General features: G+C 37.9%; 1 protein-coding gene across 1 annotated transcript in view; it reads right to left on the bottom strand.

The window, feature by feature from the left end:
- Positions 1–19532, bottom strand: part of ZNF385D (zinc finger protein 385D) — a 955616-nt gene extending 936084 nt beyond the window's left edge. The window contains exon 1 of the mRNA XM_036898282.2: positions 19435–19532. Within this exon, the coding sequence (XP_036754177.2) occupies positions 19435–19501 (67 nt within the window). The 5' untranslated portion in view covers positions 19502–19532. The remainder of the gene's footprint in view (positions 1–19434) is intronic.
- Between the last annotated feature and the right edge of the window lie 377 nt (positions 19533–19909).

The following is a 19909-nucleotide window of genomic DNA, read 5'->3' as shown; positions in this document are numbered from 1 at the left end:
ATTAAAAATAATAATAATAAAGAGAGAAATGTGGATCCACATATATATCAAGTATATAAATCAAATGAGTATTCATATTTGAACTGACTGTTTATAGTTCATAATGCATGAGCAAAACTGAAAGTTTCTGTGATGACTGCCCTTGTAATGTTCACCATGTAACTTATTCACTATGTAAGAATTTGTACTCCATGTAAGAACTCGTCCGTTATGCTTCAGAAGATTGGAGACTGACGAAAATTAGGCTTGGGGTGGATTAATGATTGTGCATTGAGCATTGACCTCCCTATACAGAATTTTATTGTTGTTAACAACCATTTGATCAATAAATATGAGAGATGCCCTCACAAAAAAACAAACAAAAAAATATATATATACATGTATATATATATATATATATATATATATATATATATATATACGCACACACATATATATATATACACACACTTCCAATTGTAAAATAAATAAGTAACCGGGATGTAATGTATATAGCATAAGGAATATAGTCACAATATTGTAACAACTTTGTATGGTGATAGCTGGTACCTAGAATTATCATGTATATAAATGTTGAATCACTGTGTTGTACACCTGAAACTAATGTAATACTGTGTGTCAACTACCCTTCAATAAAAAATAATTATCCAGAAAAAAAAAAGAAGAAAAATATTCCCCATAACTAATCAACGTCCAAACTATGAACATTCAGAACACTAGCCCAAGACAATTCAATTTATGGAAGTAATTTTATTTCGGGCTTGGCCAGTATTAGCAAAACTGATTAATTAAACTAATCAATTAAACTAATTAATTCAACTAATATTTGTTGAGAACACACTACATGCAAAATACTCTTATACTATTAGCCATTATCATCACAGAACTTATAACTCAGTGGAGTAGATAACCACAATTTCAAGTAACAATACTCCAAGATAGTATTTCATAAATAAAATAAACATTTTGAGTTTTTCCATATGTAATTATAGTTCTTTTTATGTAATGGATCCATTTCTTGAAAGAGTACCATTTTAAATGTATAAACATTGAGTAGTTTCCATCATGTCTTGCCATGTGGGAGATGTGTTTTTCTGTGTTTTAAAAAAAGAAAAACAAGAATTAAGAAAAGAGTAGAAAATCTGGAGTTCATTACAACACTTAAAAGATGCTCTTAATAATAACCATCTAAGCTTAATGAGTGGCTGGTCTATTCTACACCCTGAGAGTATCCCAAATCATTCTGAGAGGTCTAAATTATTTTTCACATTTCATTGTTGAGAAACTGCCTCTCAGTGAGGCTGCACATGGTTCCATAACTACGACATGTCACAGCAGATTCAACAGACCTGCTTCTCTCTGACTCAGCACATACTCTCACCCACAATGCTATCACGACATCAACAAAAATTAGTGTTATTTGTTACAACTGCATGTGTGTCCACAATGATCTCAAAATAAGAAGTTTAATTAAAAGAAGTAATTAGCCTGATAAAATAACTACCCAGGTTATAAACCAGGAATACAAAGTAGCCTGAATTGTTTATGTTTGTCACAAAAATAGAATTTTAGTTCAGCTAAACACACTGCATTCTAAAGTCTGAGATTCTGTCACAATCTTTCCCTGAAAAGCATAACAATGTTTGGCTAGGTTTTGTCCTTAGACCACTCTTTTTTAGAACCTTCTGAAAGATTCCGTATTCCACCAATGAGCAGTTTGTTCAAAAACAAAGGATATTTAGACATAAGGTACACAATTATTAAAAATTAACAAGCATAATTGATAAAACACCTGGCCAAACTGGCCGAAAAATTCTTTAAGGGTCATTTCCTGCATTTCAAAACTGATACAGCTGCAGTCTAAGTAGTATGCTTGCCATAACTAAGCTGCTTCAAATACAAGTACATCAAAGAACTCTAAATAATGAGAGTAAGCTGAAAATCCAAAGCAAACAAGGCAATACTAAAAAATGGTAGTAGTTTAAGACTAAATAAATACCCATCAGCACAAAGCTCATTTAAGATTAGTTCATATCTTCACCATAGCTTCTAAGTAATGATGCAATTATGGGATTTAACAGAATTCATAGTCCAAAGATCTAAATTGCTTCCCTACCTAACAAAAAGAAAAAAAAAAAAGGCAATTCAAAAATCAGGTTAAGTATGGAATGAAAATATCACCAACTTGAAGAGAAAGAAAATAATTGCTGCACTCTTCTCACTGACCTTTAGTGGGGCTTTCTTTTATATATATTTGTATCATTACCTCATATTGTTCATGTAGCCAACATAAGAGGAATATGCAGACATCTCATTTGAACCAGGCGAGGGCCTTTCCACAGGGGCAAGAAGGAAATGATTCCACAGCACAATGGAAATCACAGACTGTCTTTCTCCCTGAAAGCCCAAGAAGTCTGCAATAACTCCAAATACGAGGGAGTTTGCGATCCTTATTTTTCCTGGCATAAATGATATAAAATCTAAAGAAGATAAAAGTGAGACAAAATGTACCATCTCCTGTCTCAAAATCTTTGATGAGAGTTCCTTCTACTCCTCTTCTAATAAGCTGAAAATATTCAGTTAGGTACATGATCAGAGTTCACCCAAGTAGAGCAAAGTGTTCATGACAGTGTGTATCCATGGAGGTTACAGAGCATCATTTCACAATTACGTGATCCTGTTCCTGTACATGACATGGTGTCACGGAGGTTTGCATTTTCTGAGGTGAGAAGTGAAATTCACAGCCCAGATGGGAGCGTTGTCTCAAGACTGTTGGGCTCCAAATTAAAAGATTATTTTGGATCTTTGATTCCTGGAACACAATCATTTCCCGGCAGATTTTTAGAGGAGTGGCTTCATTGTGATCTAATGAGGACAGTCACCTTACAGTCTATATAATTTTCTGCCACTAAAGATTTATATACAAATGTCTCAGATCTTCTGTATGCAGTATTGAATTGTAACAGTCTGATTAATTCATTTACTCCACCAACGCTCGGTTGGTAAAACTTAGGGGCACACGCGGTTTTCTGAACTGCTACCAATATTTTCTGTTAAGTCTCCTTTTCCTTTAGGTAACAGGCTCCCCTAAGAACATTTCAGCCTAATTCTATAATCTGTGAGTCCTGTTCAGTTATTGAGAGTAGCTCAGATCTGTTTTAAAACTTCAATCTCGTAGTTGCTTAAAAGTTCTCCTCACCTCTGCTTCCAAGCTCGGGAGTTCTGTGTTAGGGACATGAGGTCTCACCATGTCACATCTTTTTTTTTCCCCAGAGAGCTTCTCTGGAGACAGGGTAGGAAGGAAAAAGAGGGAGAAAGGATGTTTCCTGCTGTGCTTCCCCTCCTTAGGGTTGTTTGTGCCTTACTTGGACAGCCCCACAAGCCAATCTGTGAGTTTACAGATTCTTCCTATTGATTTCCTCTGTATGATTTTTCTTTAAAGCACAAACTTAATCCGAGAGACACAGGCAAATCCCTGATGAAACGTAATTATTTCTCAAATATGACAGAAATGTTGATATGAAGGGAATGAATAATTTTTTTATATATTATTAAAACCTTAAGTAATGATTTAGATGTCATGGTGTTGATAGTATAACAATACCTATCAGGCATGTTTTCTTCAAAATAAAGCTTCCTTTGTTTTCATCATGAATTTTATTTAAAAAATAAAAATGAGAACAAAACACATACAAAAAACCTATAATCAATGACTCCCTGCTAGAAAATAACTATGAGCACCTTGGAATGTAACAGTCTTCTATACCTGTCTGTCCAATGTGGTGTTGTGGTTATTTAAACAAAATGACAACATCAGTTCTTTGGTGGCACTAACAACATTTCAAATGCTCAATAGCCATGGGAATTAGTGACCACCATATTGTACAAAACGTACAGAAATTACTCTCATCACAGGAAGTTCTACTGAACAGCAGTCTATACCCCTTATTACACACATAAAAGTACACAACTGAATAGAAGTTAGAATCTATATTTGATTGTGATTCATTTTATTTGCCTACAATGTAAGAAGTGCAATTCAATGTCAACAGACGTATTTTGGCTATCTCATGTACCCCCCACCATCATGTTGCTGGAATGTTCCTTTGAGGTCCTTTGTCTTTCAAGTAAGTTGCAACTATGAACTTACCATGAAGTTTTTATAGGTAATATAATATTCTCATTAAATAAGTGTATTTCAGAAGACATTTCTATTTATTTGTTATATTAAATGACACACTTTTCTTTTCAAGCCTTGGCTACATTGTCAAGTCTTTTGCACAGAAACAGATATATTTTATATCACACACATACTCTCTAACATAGTTACTTATTATTACATGTTTCAGTAAATGACAGTATGATACAGGAAGATGAAGATATAGGATATAAGAAATAGAAGAAAATAGGAGTATACAAAGATGATATGAAAATCTCAGAGTGGTAGCTATTTAAGAGGCCTAAAAATAAACTGAAACCAAGAAGCCAGGAAGCTTCATGAAACCTAAAGAAGGAACATTGAATGGAGTCCAATAAACTAAGAAGAAGCTGAATAATATTAGCAAAATGATAAAGAAAAATTCCTCTATTTAAAAAAAAAGAAAATTTCAAGGAAAAATTGTTAAAGCCCACAATAACATCATAAGCAAGCTAAAGTGTATTATGACTGTGAATAATCTTTAGAGTGTAAGAAAAGAATATTCATCTGTCCCCGACCCACAGAACAAATAAAGGATTTTTAGCATACATAGTATACAACCATATCACAAATTTAACAATAGAGCCTGATGACAAAGAACAATGTATTTCTAAATCTGAATCTATGATACATAAAAACTATATTACAACAAATAGACATAATCCAGTAAATTCTAGCATTTCTCTTTTTTGCATACAGCTCTCAAATACTTTCAACTTCTTTCCAAAGAGCAAACATGAAAAAAATGTATGCGGAGTTATAAAAACTCTTTGATTCATATATGTATGCATGTCCATTTAAGCACATGTGCATGTTATAACAGCTTGAGATTTAATTACTAGGGGTTCCAAGAGGTGGAAATCAAGAGACCAAACCATGCAAATACTAAATAACCAGGACATCTGTGTTTAGACATCACAGACGCCCTGCTTTGCTTTATTACTGAGCGTTTTTACAATGACCCACGCATAAAACAGCAAACCCCACAGGAGGTATATTTTCATGCATATGGAATTTAGAATTTTACACACACTGTTGTTCTCAGTGTTATCTTTGGGTGGTTTTTCCTCCAGTATCATCTTCATTTCTTGAAGAAAGGGTTTTACAAAGGGTTTTGGAGGTGGGGCAGAAGATGGGAAGGGCTGGATGAAGAGAAGGGAAGAGGAGGAGGCGAAGAGAAAAGAGGCCAAATGGCCAAACACCATGACACCCTTTCCTTGTGGACACAGAAACTCCTGTCTTAATGAGATTCTAGCCGGCCCTCGGTGGTGGATCCCAACTGATTATCCTTATAGCTAAGATTTCAAAAAATAAAAAGATATGGTTGCAATTACCAAAATTAGATAAATAAGATAGATGATAGACACAGACAAACATTCACAAGTAGGTAGGGAGGTATGTAGCCAGACAGGAATACATGACAGACATGAGCACATATCAAAGATAAGGCCATTCCAACACAAATTAAAACCAGAATGAGATATCACCTCACACCAGTTAGGATGGCCAATATCCAAAAGACAAGAAACAATAATGCTGGTGAGGATGCAGAGAAAGGGGAACCCTCCTGCACTGTTGGTGGGAATGTAAATTGGTTCAACCCTTGTGGAAAGCAATATGGAAATTCCTAAAAAAAACTAAAAATAGAAACACCATTTGACCCAGGAATTCCACTCCCAGGAATGTACCTGAAGAAAACAAGATCCCTGATTCAAAAAGACATATGCACCCCCATGTTTACTGCAGCACTATTTATAATAGCCAAGACATGGAAGCAACCCAACTGTCCATCAGTAGATCAATGGATAAAGAAGATGTGGTACATATACACAATGGAATATTATTCAGCCATAAGAAGAAAAGAAGTCCTACCATTTGCAATAACATGGATGGAGCTAGAGGGTATTATGATCAGTGGAATAAGCAGGTGGAGAAAGACAAGTACCAAATGATTTCCCTCATTTGTGGAGTATAAGAACGAAGCAAAATTGAAGGAATAAAACAGCAGCAAACTCACAGACTCCAAGAAGGGACTAGCTGTTACCAAAGGAGAGGGGTGGGGGAGGGTGAGTAGGGAGGGAGGGCAAAGGGGATTAAGGGGTACTATAATTCGCAGTCACAATACAGGTAGGTCACAGAGAAGGCAATATAGCATGGAGAAGACAAGTAATGACTCTATAGCATCTTACTGTACTGATAGACAGTGACTGCCGTAGGGGGGTGAGGACTTGATAATATGGATGAATGTTGAAACTACTGTGTTGTTCATGTGAAACCATAAGATTGCATATCAATGATACTTCAATAATAAATAAATAAATAAATATAAGGCTATTCCAGAGGGATATTTCTGAGTTTAGTTCATTCAGAGTTATCCCCATTACAGATAATTGGATATATTACAAAGTAGTCTTTGGTGAAGTACTTGAAAGAGGAAAAGACGATATAAAATATCCAGAATGAGAGGTAAGAGTGGTAACAAAATCAGAGTCTACCATTAACTGAGCCAAACATTTATTCTTTAGACAAAGCCCACTCTTCAGTATGTATATGAAATGAGATAGTGAGTTATAATAGGGCCTATACTTTTGTAAGCAGATTAATTATATGAAAAGTGCAAGAATAAGCATCAGCATACAAAAAGAAAATTCCATCACTGAGATTATCAAGAAGTTCTCACATATAATTACATAGTACTTTTTGAGCCTTAACACAATGAAGCTTTCAGATAGGAAGAAAAATAGACCAAAGTATATCATTATCCAAAATCTCTAAGTGAATCTGCAATGTTTTTAAGTTTCAAGAAGTTTGTAGAGATGGAAATACAAACTTCTGAGTAGCCCTGAATTACAATAACAAGTACGTTAAGAAATGCATATAGCTGGTTGCAAATTGATTTTTCTACAGACCCTCTACGACCTTTGAGGTCGATGCAAGACAACTAAATTCAATCGGTTCTTGCCTAGCAATTTTCATCATATTTTTAAGAAATTTTCTTTTTATTATGGGAAGTTTAAGGTGACTTTGGAGCATCCAGTATGAAAAAGTCTAGTAGGAAGCTTGGAAGTGGAGATATAAATGCTTCAAAGTGAAGAATTATATTTTCACAATACTTTACTTACACTTCCATACAGCACTGCATCAGTCAGGACATGCTAGGTTATGCTCCTGTAAAAAAACCCTAAACTCTGCATGACTTAAAGACACAAACACTTGCTTCTTATCATGCCACATGTTCAGCTCAGGTCAGCAGGTCCTCCATTTCAAGCTATCAAAGCCTCAACCATCAGAAACACTGTTGGTATTTTTTTAACAGGGGAAAGGAACCTAACAAATAACATTCCAGCTTTTTAAGTCTCTGCCAGAAAGTGACACGTCACTTCCATTCACGTTTTTCTGGCCACAGCAAATAATATGTCATATCTGTACTTGAAGGGGGTGGAGAACTGCAATCCTTCCAGGCGACTGGAAAGAGGAAAATAAGAAATACTGGTAAAGAGATCTAATCATCTCAAGCATTTGATAGGTTCTATTTAAAATTGTTTATTTCCTCCTTTCCGATTTAACTATGAGCTCCTGAAAAAGAAAGGTTACATCTTATCCTTATTTTCAGGATTTGTATCTTGGGCAGTTCCAGGCACTCAAAAGTACTAAATAAATAGAAAATAGCAAGGATGGTCAGCTGTTTCGAACATATCAGCACGTTCAGGAAGAAGTACTATTGAAAAGAGACCTTTGGATTTGACATAAAGTTCATGTGTAATCACTGAAAAGTGTCTCAGAAGTGTGACAAATTGAGGTGAAGAAATGAAGGAAAAGCATGGAGACTGCCCTTCTCTGAAGTGTGACAAGGATTGCAAGGAGAGATTTAGGACAGCAGCTTGAAGGAAGTTATTCGATATAGAAAGGAGAGTACAGCAGGACTGGAGGGAGAGCAGACAGAGGAGAGGGGGAAGTTCACAGGGAGGATGAGTAACTGAAGAAATGTCTAGGAGGCGCCGTGAGGAAGCGGGGTCATAAAATAGGTAAGGGGGCCTTGGAACAGCAGTCCTTTTGAGAGAGAGATGTGAATCAGAGCAGTTATAAATAAAGCTCTGACTGGTAATGAAAGAGGAAAATGTACCTGTCTAATGGTCTTTATTTCATCTGAGGAGCAGAAACCAGATAATATTCTGAACAGAAGAGCAGACATTGGACAGAGGACTTGTAATGTAGGACAAAATTGAGGGTGGCCTTTGTAGGGAGGCAGCTACTGGGGACGAGAATGACTGAGCAGCAGTGAGAATGGATATCCACTTGAGCTGCAATTTTAAATGGCAAAAGCAAACAGTCATGTCCACGGGTACTAGAACCATCTATATGATTTAGCAACTCAATATCATGATCCTACAAACCACCTGGTGACATATCCAGACCCAAAACTCAGGAAATGCAAGCAGATGACCCCTTTCAGATATCCAGCAAGAAGTGGGATGATTTAATTTTGTGCACAAAAAAATAAAACAAAAAACCATGGCTAACCATTTTGACTTAATTACTGGGGACAAAATAAGAATGTAATTGTGGAGTGGCTACTTTAAATCTACTGTCATTGAGTAATACTAGAAGGAGGCTGTTACTGATTCAACTAATTTAAAATACATACAGAAATATTATTACTCAACATCCATGAGATTTTTCTGTCCTGTAAACTCTAATACCTCCTTGAAAATGAGCTGCTGTTAGTCTTTTAAAAGAAGGAAAAATAAAACAGATAACTTTTTCATTTTGCTGAAAAATGAAGCTAAATTTCCCTTCAATATTTTGAGGTGCTCTGCTACCTTGGGCACAGTGATGGAATTTGGTCTCAAAAATGGTGACATTGAGAAAAGAAATGTAATGATAATGTAAAAATTCTACAGGACCATTTTTAGGTTCCCCATGATTATTAATGTATGACCATAACAAGGCAATCACTGTCACTGGAACTCAAGATAGGTATCTGTTGTTCAAATGTACAGAAATAGTTAAACTCTGAGAAACCAGCATTGTTATTCAAAGAGTCATGAAGTGGAGCTGAATTTAGAGGCAAAATGAACTCAGTTTGAGATGACAATGGGAAAGCCAGTAGAAACAACTGCAATGGATGCCAGTAAGTCTCTTTTGGTAAGGAAATTAGTTATTAATCATATGTAAACAAATGAATGTGTAATATCATTTATGATGCTTGGCCTTATGACTAATTTTATTTCACACAGGTTGTAAAAGAGAATTAGATATATATGTAATAAAGGCATAATGTTCAGTAAAAGGGTGTTTTCGATATAGAGTTAAGTTCTCAAAATCGGACCACCTTTTTATGTGAATGGAAGGTGAAAGGAACACTGACAGCAATGTGACACAACTGAGTTGGAAATCACCATGATTATTAAAGTCACAGCCACTCGACTAGTTTAGTAATATCCTCTTTGGGGACACTTGCAATGTTATCTTAGAAAGTATTCACAGTCGAACTCTTACAATTTGCTGCATTTTCTGATAAATTTCAGGAACAAATAAAGAGCTAAATAAAACTTTGCTAGACTTATTGTAAGAGCATGATTTCTTTCTTTCAAACACGTGCCTGGTAACTGTATTCTTTTAAACCAAACTACCTTTATGATTTTCCACAAAAGTATGCCAAGCCATACTCAAATCAACCTCTCAAAGGCTTCCAAACTATTTTAGTTTGTAGACACACATTACACTGCCCCCCACCACCACCATACACACAACCACGTTCATGGAATCAGCACCACAATTCTAGTTGCAGACACAAAAAGTGTTACACAATACTTGACAGGTCCCTAAGGGATATACTTCACTATGTTCTCTATACACATTAGGACAATCAACCAAATTTCAATCATTTGTTGCCATCATCTTTATTAGACTCTATTTATGGGCCTCTCAGTAAGAGCCACCTTCCAAGATTCATTGCTGTTTATTTTAATGATAAAGCAATTCCATGAAGTCTTAAAAATTCTTCCAAAATGGAACAAATACCAATACCTTTGTATGCCCTGTTCACAGCAGGGGGCATGAGAGGCACATTGCATTGGCCTATATTGTCCCCCCACTGTGTGTCCCTTTGTTCACCTCATGCTTTAACTTAGAAACAAAGGCAATACTTCAACTTTAATGTTTTGCCTTCTTTAGTGGGAATTCATGAAATAGAAATAGATAACTCTGTATCCCTATGAGACACTGATAATCACAGTGATCACTCAGTTGGCACATTTCTGTTTCCTTCAGGTTATAAAAATTGAGAGCCTTCTAATACTATTTGATTATGCTGTCCCTCTAGAGACCACTAGCTATTATTACCTTAAACCTTTTGTTATTCTGAAATAGACAACGTTGATTATTAGAATATTCCATTTGATGTACAAGGATGGAAAAGCACTGCAGCCTTTTGCTGCTCAAAACAAAACTAGTTGACATTACATCACAAACACATTTGGGAAAATAGTTAAGTTGCCAGGATTCAAATTATCAAAGGGATGAAGTAAAAACAAATTCATTGAATAGTACAGAATTTCCAAACCCAGCTAACGGACAGGATGATTCATTGTTCTGATGTGGCAAAACAAAGTGGAAAGCCAAAGACTGGAAAAGCACAGAAATGCAGAGACTGGAAACTTTCAAATTTGGGCATGAAAAGCAAGCAATTTGCTGTAATCAGAATGTAACAGGCAGCATGAATTTATAGGGAGATGCCTTTTGGAGTACCAAATTAGCCTAATCAATTTAGAAACTTACTAATGGTCCTGATAATGTTCTTCAAGGACGACATCAAGGTGTATAAAATAACTGCTAAAGTCACTTTAGCATTTGCATAAAATTAGTTTATCTTCACATCAATTCTGGGTACAGTTATAAAGCCTATCCTGGAGTACATTTTGGAGCAATTTTGAAATTAGTGTCTCATTAGTACTCCCTTAATATTGTCATATATGGTGGTTGTTCCTTGGCCTTGCAAACTCACTTGGCCTTTCTTAGTTTTGCATCCTTATTAAAAAAAAAAAAAAGTAAATGTGGCTAATAGTAATACCTACCTACCTAATTTGTGGGCAGAAATTATAGATGTCATCCTTGTATTCTGTGAAACATGATTTCAATGTAAGGTTTTAGCATGTGTATCAATAGGAAAAGAAGAGAGCAGTTTTGCTCTAAATGGACAAAGAAATGTGAATCCCATCATTTTTAGTGTTAACCCTTTCTATCCTGAATATTATTTATTTTTTTCCAAATTTTTTTTATGCATGTTAAAAATTTCTAACTATGGAAACTTTTACTTTTAAGGGAAATATTTTAAGAGAGGAATTCTTTCTTCTGACCTCTTCACAGTTCTGCTGGTTCTGCTTCAACTTTTGAAAATTTAAATTAAGAGGATGTGCTAATGTATGATCTTGAAACAATAAAATATTTTTTTGTTTTCTCAGTATCATCTCTCCAGGTTAACTTGTTCTGTTTTTTTTTTTTAATTTATGAAGAGGTAAAGAAGGGTACATTGGCATCATAATGTGTGATTAATAAATAATTAATAATTATGCCACTAATTAAGAGGAAATTTTTACAAATACAAGGTGCCCACCGAAGTCCACTGGGATCGAAAAATGATATTTGGAAGTAACCTCCTAATGCCAAACACTTCTTTATAAAGTGCTAAAAAACTCTGCTCAACTTACTGAAAACCATCAATTAACCAGTAATTGAGCTGTGTGTCTACTGTAGTCAGGACAGAGCAATGACAAGATAGATCAAATCTGATAGATTATTATATTGTTTTCAAGGAAATCTTCAGATTATCTTTAGATTTTGATATATATTTAGCTCAATTTCCTACAAACTCTATGTCTACCAAACAGCAGAATTGAATTTTTCATTCAACACGTGTTTTGTGACACCGACTCTTCAGTAAAACACAGCCTCTCCCTAATGGATTATTATCTGTGGGATTATATCTATTATCTAGACTAGTTTTGCCCAGGGAGACCTGTGACAAGCTGAATTATCGAGGGAAATCCAAGTTAGTTCACTGTACCCAATTTATTAATTCTCAAGGCATGTATGGATTTACCCACTGCTCCTACCACAGAGACATCCTACCTTTCCTGAAAAGTATCCGTTTTTTCAGTGGATACATATCCAAAGAGTCAAGCTGATTTCAGCTTTTAACTCATCACAAAGAATAGCAGCACTTGGAATTTGTCAAATGAAGTGGGCTCAAGCTCCCTGTCTTGCAGCCTTGGCCAAAAGTGTCATTAAAAGGAGGAAAATTTATAAAGCATTGTCTAAGGAGTACACATCCCTTCTAGAACTTTGAAGTGTTTGAAGTTAAGCTAGACCAGAGGGCATCCCAGTAACTAAGCTGCTCTGTCCTTTGTAAGATTCCTACAAAAGTCTCTGCTATATTAACAAGAATGTTGTTCACTGCGCCGTTCAGTTCCCTCTTCATGAAGATTCACGGGGAAAATTCTCTCATCTCAGTACTAGGAATGGTCATTTTCTTCTTCAACAGCCGAACAATCTGCTTCCATGGGTTTGATGGTTGGTTGAAAACTGAGTGATTAATCTCTTAGCACATAGGTTGGAATTTCTTTACTTATCTTAAGAAAATTTCACTTTGTCATGTGCTTCTCAATGCTTGTTTTTTTTACATTTTGAAAGCATAACTCAAATACAGAGATTCGTAAGTCATATGCATAATTTGAAGACCTTTTACAAGGCACAGACTCATGTAACCAACACCCAGCTCTGTAAACAGAACGTTGTCAGCACCTTGCCCTTCCTCAGCTATAACCATGATGTGGTCGCAAAGTAATTTTGCTAAATTTTGAAGTTTATTTAAAAGGTATCACACTATTTGGTCTCTCCAGCATTTCTTGATCAACATTGTGTTTGTGAGATTATTCATATTTTGTCTGTAATTTTCTCATTCTCATTCTAGTCCCTTATCCCCTAAATTTAATTTAGCAATATTTTATATTGTTTTTAAGACATCTTAAACCTACTATCTAGGAAGGTAAAGAAAAGGCAATGCTTTCTTAGATATGACACCAAAGGGACAGGAAATAGATGAAAAAAACAGACAAGTTGGACTTTGAAAATTTTAGAAATGTGTACATCAAGAGACACTCTCAACAGAGTAAAAAGGAAACCTACAAAATGGCAAGTATTTGCAAATCATACACCTAATGAGGGATTAAGATTCAGAATATACAGAGAACTCCTAAAACTCAGCAATGAGAAAACCTAAACAACTCAACTAAAAAATGGGCAAACACAGACATTTCTCCAAACAAGATATACAAGTAGTCAATAAGGACATGAATAGATGTTCAACACACCAATCATTAGGGAAATGTAAATAAAAACTACAGTGAGATACCACCTCACATCCTCAGGATAGTTACTATAAAAAAAAAAACAATAGAAGAAGAAAATGAGTGTTGCATAGAGTGGAGAAACTGGAAGTCTTGTGCCCTGGGAATGTAAAATGGTGCAGCCACTGAGGAAAACATTATGGTGTTGCCTCAAAAAATTAAAAATTGGATGACTAGGCAATTAAGCAATTCCACTTCTGCGTATGTTCCAAAAGGCTTGAATGCAGCCTTGAAGAGATGTTTGTACACCCATATTCAGAGCAGCATTACTCACAATAGGAGAAACATGGAAGTAACACACGTGCCCATTGATGGATGAATGGATAAGCAAAATGTAGTATACACATATGCTGGAATATTTCCTTCTTTAAAACATGCTGCAACACAGATGAACCTTGAAGATACTGTGCTAAGCTACAAAAAAATAAATACTGTATGATTCCATTTATACGAGGTTCGTACAGTAGCCAAAATCATGGAGACAAAAAGTAGAATGGTGGTTGCCAGGGGTTGCAGGCAAGGAAATGCGGAGTCGTTGTTTAAAGAGTACAGAGTTTCAGATGTGCAAGAAGAAAAGAGGTTGGAGATGTGTAGAGGTAATGGTTACACAACTATATGAATGTACTTACTACTACTGAACTGTACACTTAAAAATGGTAAATTTAATGTTATGTGTATTTTAGTATAGTTAAAAAATTGAAATAAAAGGTAAAGAATACTTAGATCAATAATTATTATCAATGATTAAATCAACAACATAAAAGGTAAAGGATAAAATAATTAACCAGAATATCAATTAGTGGATATTTCTAGTTAATCACATTACATGGCTGATGAAATTCTGTCTTTCTAAAAATGTATTTTCATTACCTTTGTTGAATTTGCTCCTGATTCTCCATTTTATTTCAAGGCTTATATAGTACAATCAGAAGGGACAGAGTTCAAATGTTGTCCCTTCTAAGCTTGTATACATCTATTCCTTGGCTCAGTTTCTTGTCTCTAAAATGTGTTTAATAGTAATTTTTTGTTTCCAAAATTGTGAAGTTAAACAGCCAACTACACTCAATTAAAGTATTCATGAAAAGGTAGTAGCTCTCTAGAGCAGTACTATTATTTATACACTAGACACTCCAGGAGCCCAGGGTTTTGCTTTTCCTGTCCGTGATGATATCCCCAGCACCACCCCTCACAAGCACATAGTTACCACACATCAAATATTCACTGACTAAAATACATTAAAGTGACATGAACAGAAGATAATTAATTGCCCTGAACACTCTGATCTGAAATCTGGTTAAACTTTGAACGTTAAGACAACTTTAAAATTTTTGAAATTTCTGTTGCTTCTTGCATTTTCCACAGTTTATTTATGTGGATTCTACTATCTTTTCATACATCGAACACAATATAGAAATTGGATGATGACTGTAGTAAACAAAATAATGTGCACACTCCCTCCCCCAACACACCCAAATCCTAATCCCTGAAAGTAAATGTCACTTTATTTGGGAAAAAAGTCTTTGCTGATATGACTGAGGATCTCAAAATGGGAGATTATCCTGATAATCAGGGTGGGCCCCAAATGCAATCACAAATGTCCTTATAAGAGAAAATCCAGGAGAGATTAGACTCCCAGAGGAGCAGGCAATGGAGAAATGAAGGTGTGTCGGAGCGACATGAACACCACCCAAGGACTCCAGAAGTCACCAGCTTAGGAATGCTGGATATGCTTCTTTTAGTTGATGCAATTCTGCAAATAGATCAAGGAGACCTGCCTCTTTGTGTTCCAAATAAGGCCAAAAATTAAACATGTGGTTGGATGACACTAGAGGCAAAGAAATAAAGTCCTTATGCTCTATAGGTCCCTATCCCATTCTAGAAATGTGTTCCAGTATTCTCTACCAGTTCATCAGTAGGTTAGGAGTAACTTATCCTCAGTCTGGGCAAAATACTTTAAGTGGTACGGAATTAAATGGATATGATTAAAATCACATTTAAAATGGGGTAAGGACTCTTTGAAGGAATTTGGCTCATCTTTGCCTCTCAACCACCTTAAACTTCTCTCTTACTGCTATTTTTTTTTCAAGTTAGGGCTGGGTTAATTCCAGAAAGGAGGGTTATTGCTCATTTTAGCAGGCCCTAGAAGATATAAATTAATACATTTTTAATGTCTGGAATTTTTCAAAGGATCTCCAATGTGTTATTCACTTGTTCAAAAGATTAATTACACTAACGAATTTTAGGCATGTACTCTATTTGAGCTGATCCAGATTTCCTAAGAGGCTATTTAAGTGCCTGCTTGATTTTCAACCCAGAGGCTTTATTTTTATTCAAACTCTCAGTTTAGAGCCCGTGTCAAAAAAACTAAAAAGCACCGTCCACCTTGAGTTCTAAACTCTTGAAACATTCAAAAGTACAAATCTTTTTATACAATTAGTTGCTTCAATCTGTGATATTAATGTGACTCAGACATTTTTAGAGTTTAAATCACTTTTGAGAAATCCGGTTGCTCAAATCACCAAATAAAATCAAATAAATTATTAGTTCTAAAGTGCAAACGTGGAACTTAAAAAAACTGTAAAATACAGAACGTATGTCATGTCATTATAAGGTTAAACCCATTTACAAGGCTCCCACTGTCATAAACTCTTTTGCAATTAGACAACTCAAGTTTCTAATTAGCTTCAATACTTCACTACTAAGGTTAAATATGTTAGTCACTCTAATAACATCATTATCTGCTTCCAAAAAATAAACCTCTAGGCTAGTTATTACTATGACTATTTTTATACTTCTGCTAAAACCCCTACCTATCCAGAAACTTATGTTTATAGTTGGCAAAATAGGATTTCTTAAAGACTTCTACTACCTCAAGAGAAAAGTCAGACATTTCTATTTCATGCAATGCTAAGTTACTACTAGAAAACACAATTTAACTCTAATAAAACAAAAGAAAAATTACGGCAATAATCATCAGTCTCATTGAAGAGAGAAAAGTTTTTTATTTGAAAACAAAGTATTACGCAAGTCCAATGAAACAGGCAAATACCTTTACTTCTCAAAGATTCTCTGTTTCCCAAAGCTGTTCCCATGCCTGGGATATTAACATTATAAGTGTCCCAATGGGCTATACCCTTTTATTTCAGTCCATTCATGTGCAGGCTGATAAACTCTGTGACTTAAAATATATCACTGTTCCCAAAAAAAGCATCATTACAGCTTGTGAAGAAATATGACAAATGCATCTTATATGTGGTTCTAGCTCTTTGCTTTAAACCTCAAACTCTTTAGAGAGACACTAACATAATTTATCTGAAGAACTCATGAGTGATGGATTTATAGATTTGGAGATTACAAGAAAATAATGGAATATTTCGAGGGCTGTTATACATATATAGCTACCTGCATATACTTTGCAATAAGAAATTCAACATCTTAATTAAATTTCCTATAAAATAAGTCCTAAATTTGATGTGAATTCTTAGCCAAAGTTGTTACTGAAGGTGAAACACAGTTTGGTTGAATTGCAAACATTTTTCATTATTGAACTTTTGATGCACCTAGTAACTGGCAAATCACAGCAGGGGGTGTAATTGTTTTAAAAATGCTATTGAAAATAAAAAAAGAAATTTTCAAACAGGCTGCTAGTATCTTTTAATAGAAATTCAACAACCTGTTAGGATCTGAGCATTAATTACAAGCTGGCTGAAATTTGAGAGTGCCCAGGTAGACCTCATAATAACTCTAGAACGTCATACAAATGTGATGTTAGCACCAGCTGTTTTATGTTAGAAATCACACATTGTTAAGAGAACGGTTGTACTATACTATTGATATACAATAAATGGGCTCAACGAAGTGATATTGTCAAAAGGAACATTAAGACCCCAGCATTTAGCCCTCCCTAGAGCTGGCAGGCCAAATTACATAAATGCTTCACAATTTTCATTTGATTCCCAGTTTCAAGTTCCACATTTGTCACATTAAACATTTGAAAGAGTTGTAGATAAATCAATGTATGATGCTGCCATCACCGTACAAATTTTTCATGGGATTTAGAACTTAGGGAGTGGCTTCTATGTTTCAGATGAGGCTCAGAGAGACTGAATAGTGGTTAATGGACTTTGGAAACCAGCAATCTTGGGTTCCAAAACACTACTCTGGAACTTTTTCAAATTTAACATTTCTAAGGCTCCTGTTTCATACCCACAAAATAGAGATGGTAAAGATGCTGCCTTCTAGGGCTGTTATACATTTACAGGGGCTCTAAGGCCTCTCTCTACACACTGCTTGGTAGGCAGTGAGTGGGAAGCAAATGTCAAATGTTGTAGTGGTTATTCTTATTATTATGTGACCCCAACTTCAGCCACTTTACCATAGAGCAAAAGCAGTCCAGAAGTCCTCGATTTTAGTTCAGATCCCTTTCTCCTAAGTTTCGAACTCTTCATTTACTTAAAGCTAAGATAACACATTAACTCAATATGCTTGCCCATTCCCTAGCCTGTATTTTAGCTCCATGAATAGAGTGTTTAAGTTAATTTCTGAGGAACATCTGGAAGGAAATGTGAAGAAATTGCAGCAAACCCCAGACGCTGTGCTGCATCAATCTACATAATTTGAAATGACCCGTATTTGCCTTTCATGCTCAGAGACCAGAGTACGGTGACTGACTTGCCCAGTACAGGGCAAGGGCGGCATGAACACGCGGGGGGCGACACACCTTTCCGGGCCCTTTCAGGGAACACGGTGAACCAGAACTGAGTGGACACATGAAAGGCACCTTTAACAGACCAAACAGTAACATCACATGAAGAAAAGATAAAATTTCCCCATCACATCTTCAGAAAGCACCACAGAAATTTCACAAAATAGCACCAGCTCAAGGGGCCTTAGGTTCACCTACAGAATATAGGATAGTCTTCGAAGTCAATTCAAGGTTCCAGAATTTGGAAATGCTCAAACGCCCAGGAAAAACGCATGCCTCCTTACTTTCGCTGCAGCTCAGGCTAAAGCAATAAACACAGCTTCCAGAAACAGTGATGCGGACAGGTCTGAACTGTAAGGGAGACAGACCGGGAATTGGGCATTTCACAAGGGGTGACGCCGTCCGGCGTGCGGCAGGCTCCCTCTGACCCCAATTTGTACCCACGATAAAACTTCTCCCAAAATGCCAGAACTCACAAGGTATGCAGAGCATGCGCCCTCTCTTCTAACTCAGACCCCCGGACCGGGAAGGCGATCGGATGCAGGGGCACTGATTCGCCCTAAGCCTCTCAACCCCGCCCTAAATATCAAAATGATTCTCCTGGAGGACGCTTCATACAACTCAGTAGCTTCCAACAGAGCCCTCAGACCGTGCGCTTCCCAGAGAGAGATTTTGAAAAGAAAATGAAAAGAGAAGACAATCACGAGGCTGGCCCGCTGCGCCTTCTTATCCCAACAACTTCGCCAGGTTTCCCGAGGACGGAGCGCGCCCCGCACACACCCAATGGGAGACGGGCAGCCGGCGCCCATCCTCGGTGGCCTGGCCCTCCCCGCAGGCAGGAGCCGGCCTGACCCGGGCGCCCCCGCCGCTGCCCTGCGGCGGTGCGGGGACCCTGGGGCTCCGCGCCCCCCGCCCGGCCCCGCAGCCTCACCTCTGTGCCGGGCGCCGAGCCGAAGAGGCAGGGCGCGGGCCGCCGGCGGGGCCCCGGGCGGGGGCAGGTCTCGGCTCGGACCGGCAGGACGCCCCCGCCGCGCGCCCGGCACCCGCAGGGGCGCACCCCCGGCGCCAGGCCCGGCACCCCGGCCAACTCTCGCCGCGCGCGGCGCCTCTCGCCCTCAACTTACCGCGGGCGGACTGAGCCCTCGGCGCCCCCGGGAGCCTTTCCTTCCTTCCTCCCGCCGAGCCCTTCATCCTCCTGCTGGCGGCCGCGCGGCGCCCCGGCCCTGGCATCCGGAGGAGCGGCGGACCCCGGGGGCGCACGGCCGCCCGCCCGCAGCTTCGGCGCCGGTGGTCCGCCCGCGGCGGGAACAGCGGCCGCGGGAGACGGTGGCGGGAGCGCCGCGCGTGCCGCCCCGGCGCGGGCTGGAGGGGGCCGTCCGCGCGCCTCAGGTGCAGCGGCCCGGAGAGGGGCGAGCCGCGCGGGCGGGGCCGGGCGGCCGGAGGGCGCGCCGCGCAGCAGGGACGCGCGGGGAGGCGAGGCGCTGGCCCGGGAGGGAGCGGATCGCGGGCGCGGAGTGGCAGCGCGAGCAGCAGAGACGCGGGCGGCACCTCGAGACACTGGAAATGAGCTCGAGTGAGCGGCTTCGAGGCTCAGGGAAG

This window comes from Manis pentadactyla, chromosome 14, assembly GCF_030020395.1.
Source record: "Manis pentadactyla isolate mManPen7 chromosome 14, mManPen7.hap1, whole genome shotgun sequence".
Classification (NCBI taxonomy): Eukaryota; Metazoa; Chordata; class Mammalia; order Pholidota; family Manidae; genus Manis; species Manis pentadactyla.
Note: the sequence above shows the minus strand (reverse complement) of the source record. Positions and strands in the feature narration are given on the sequence as shown.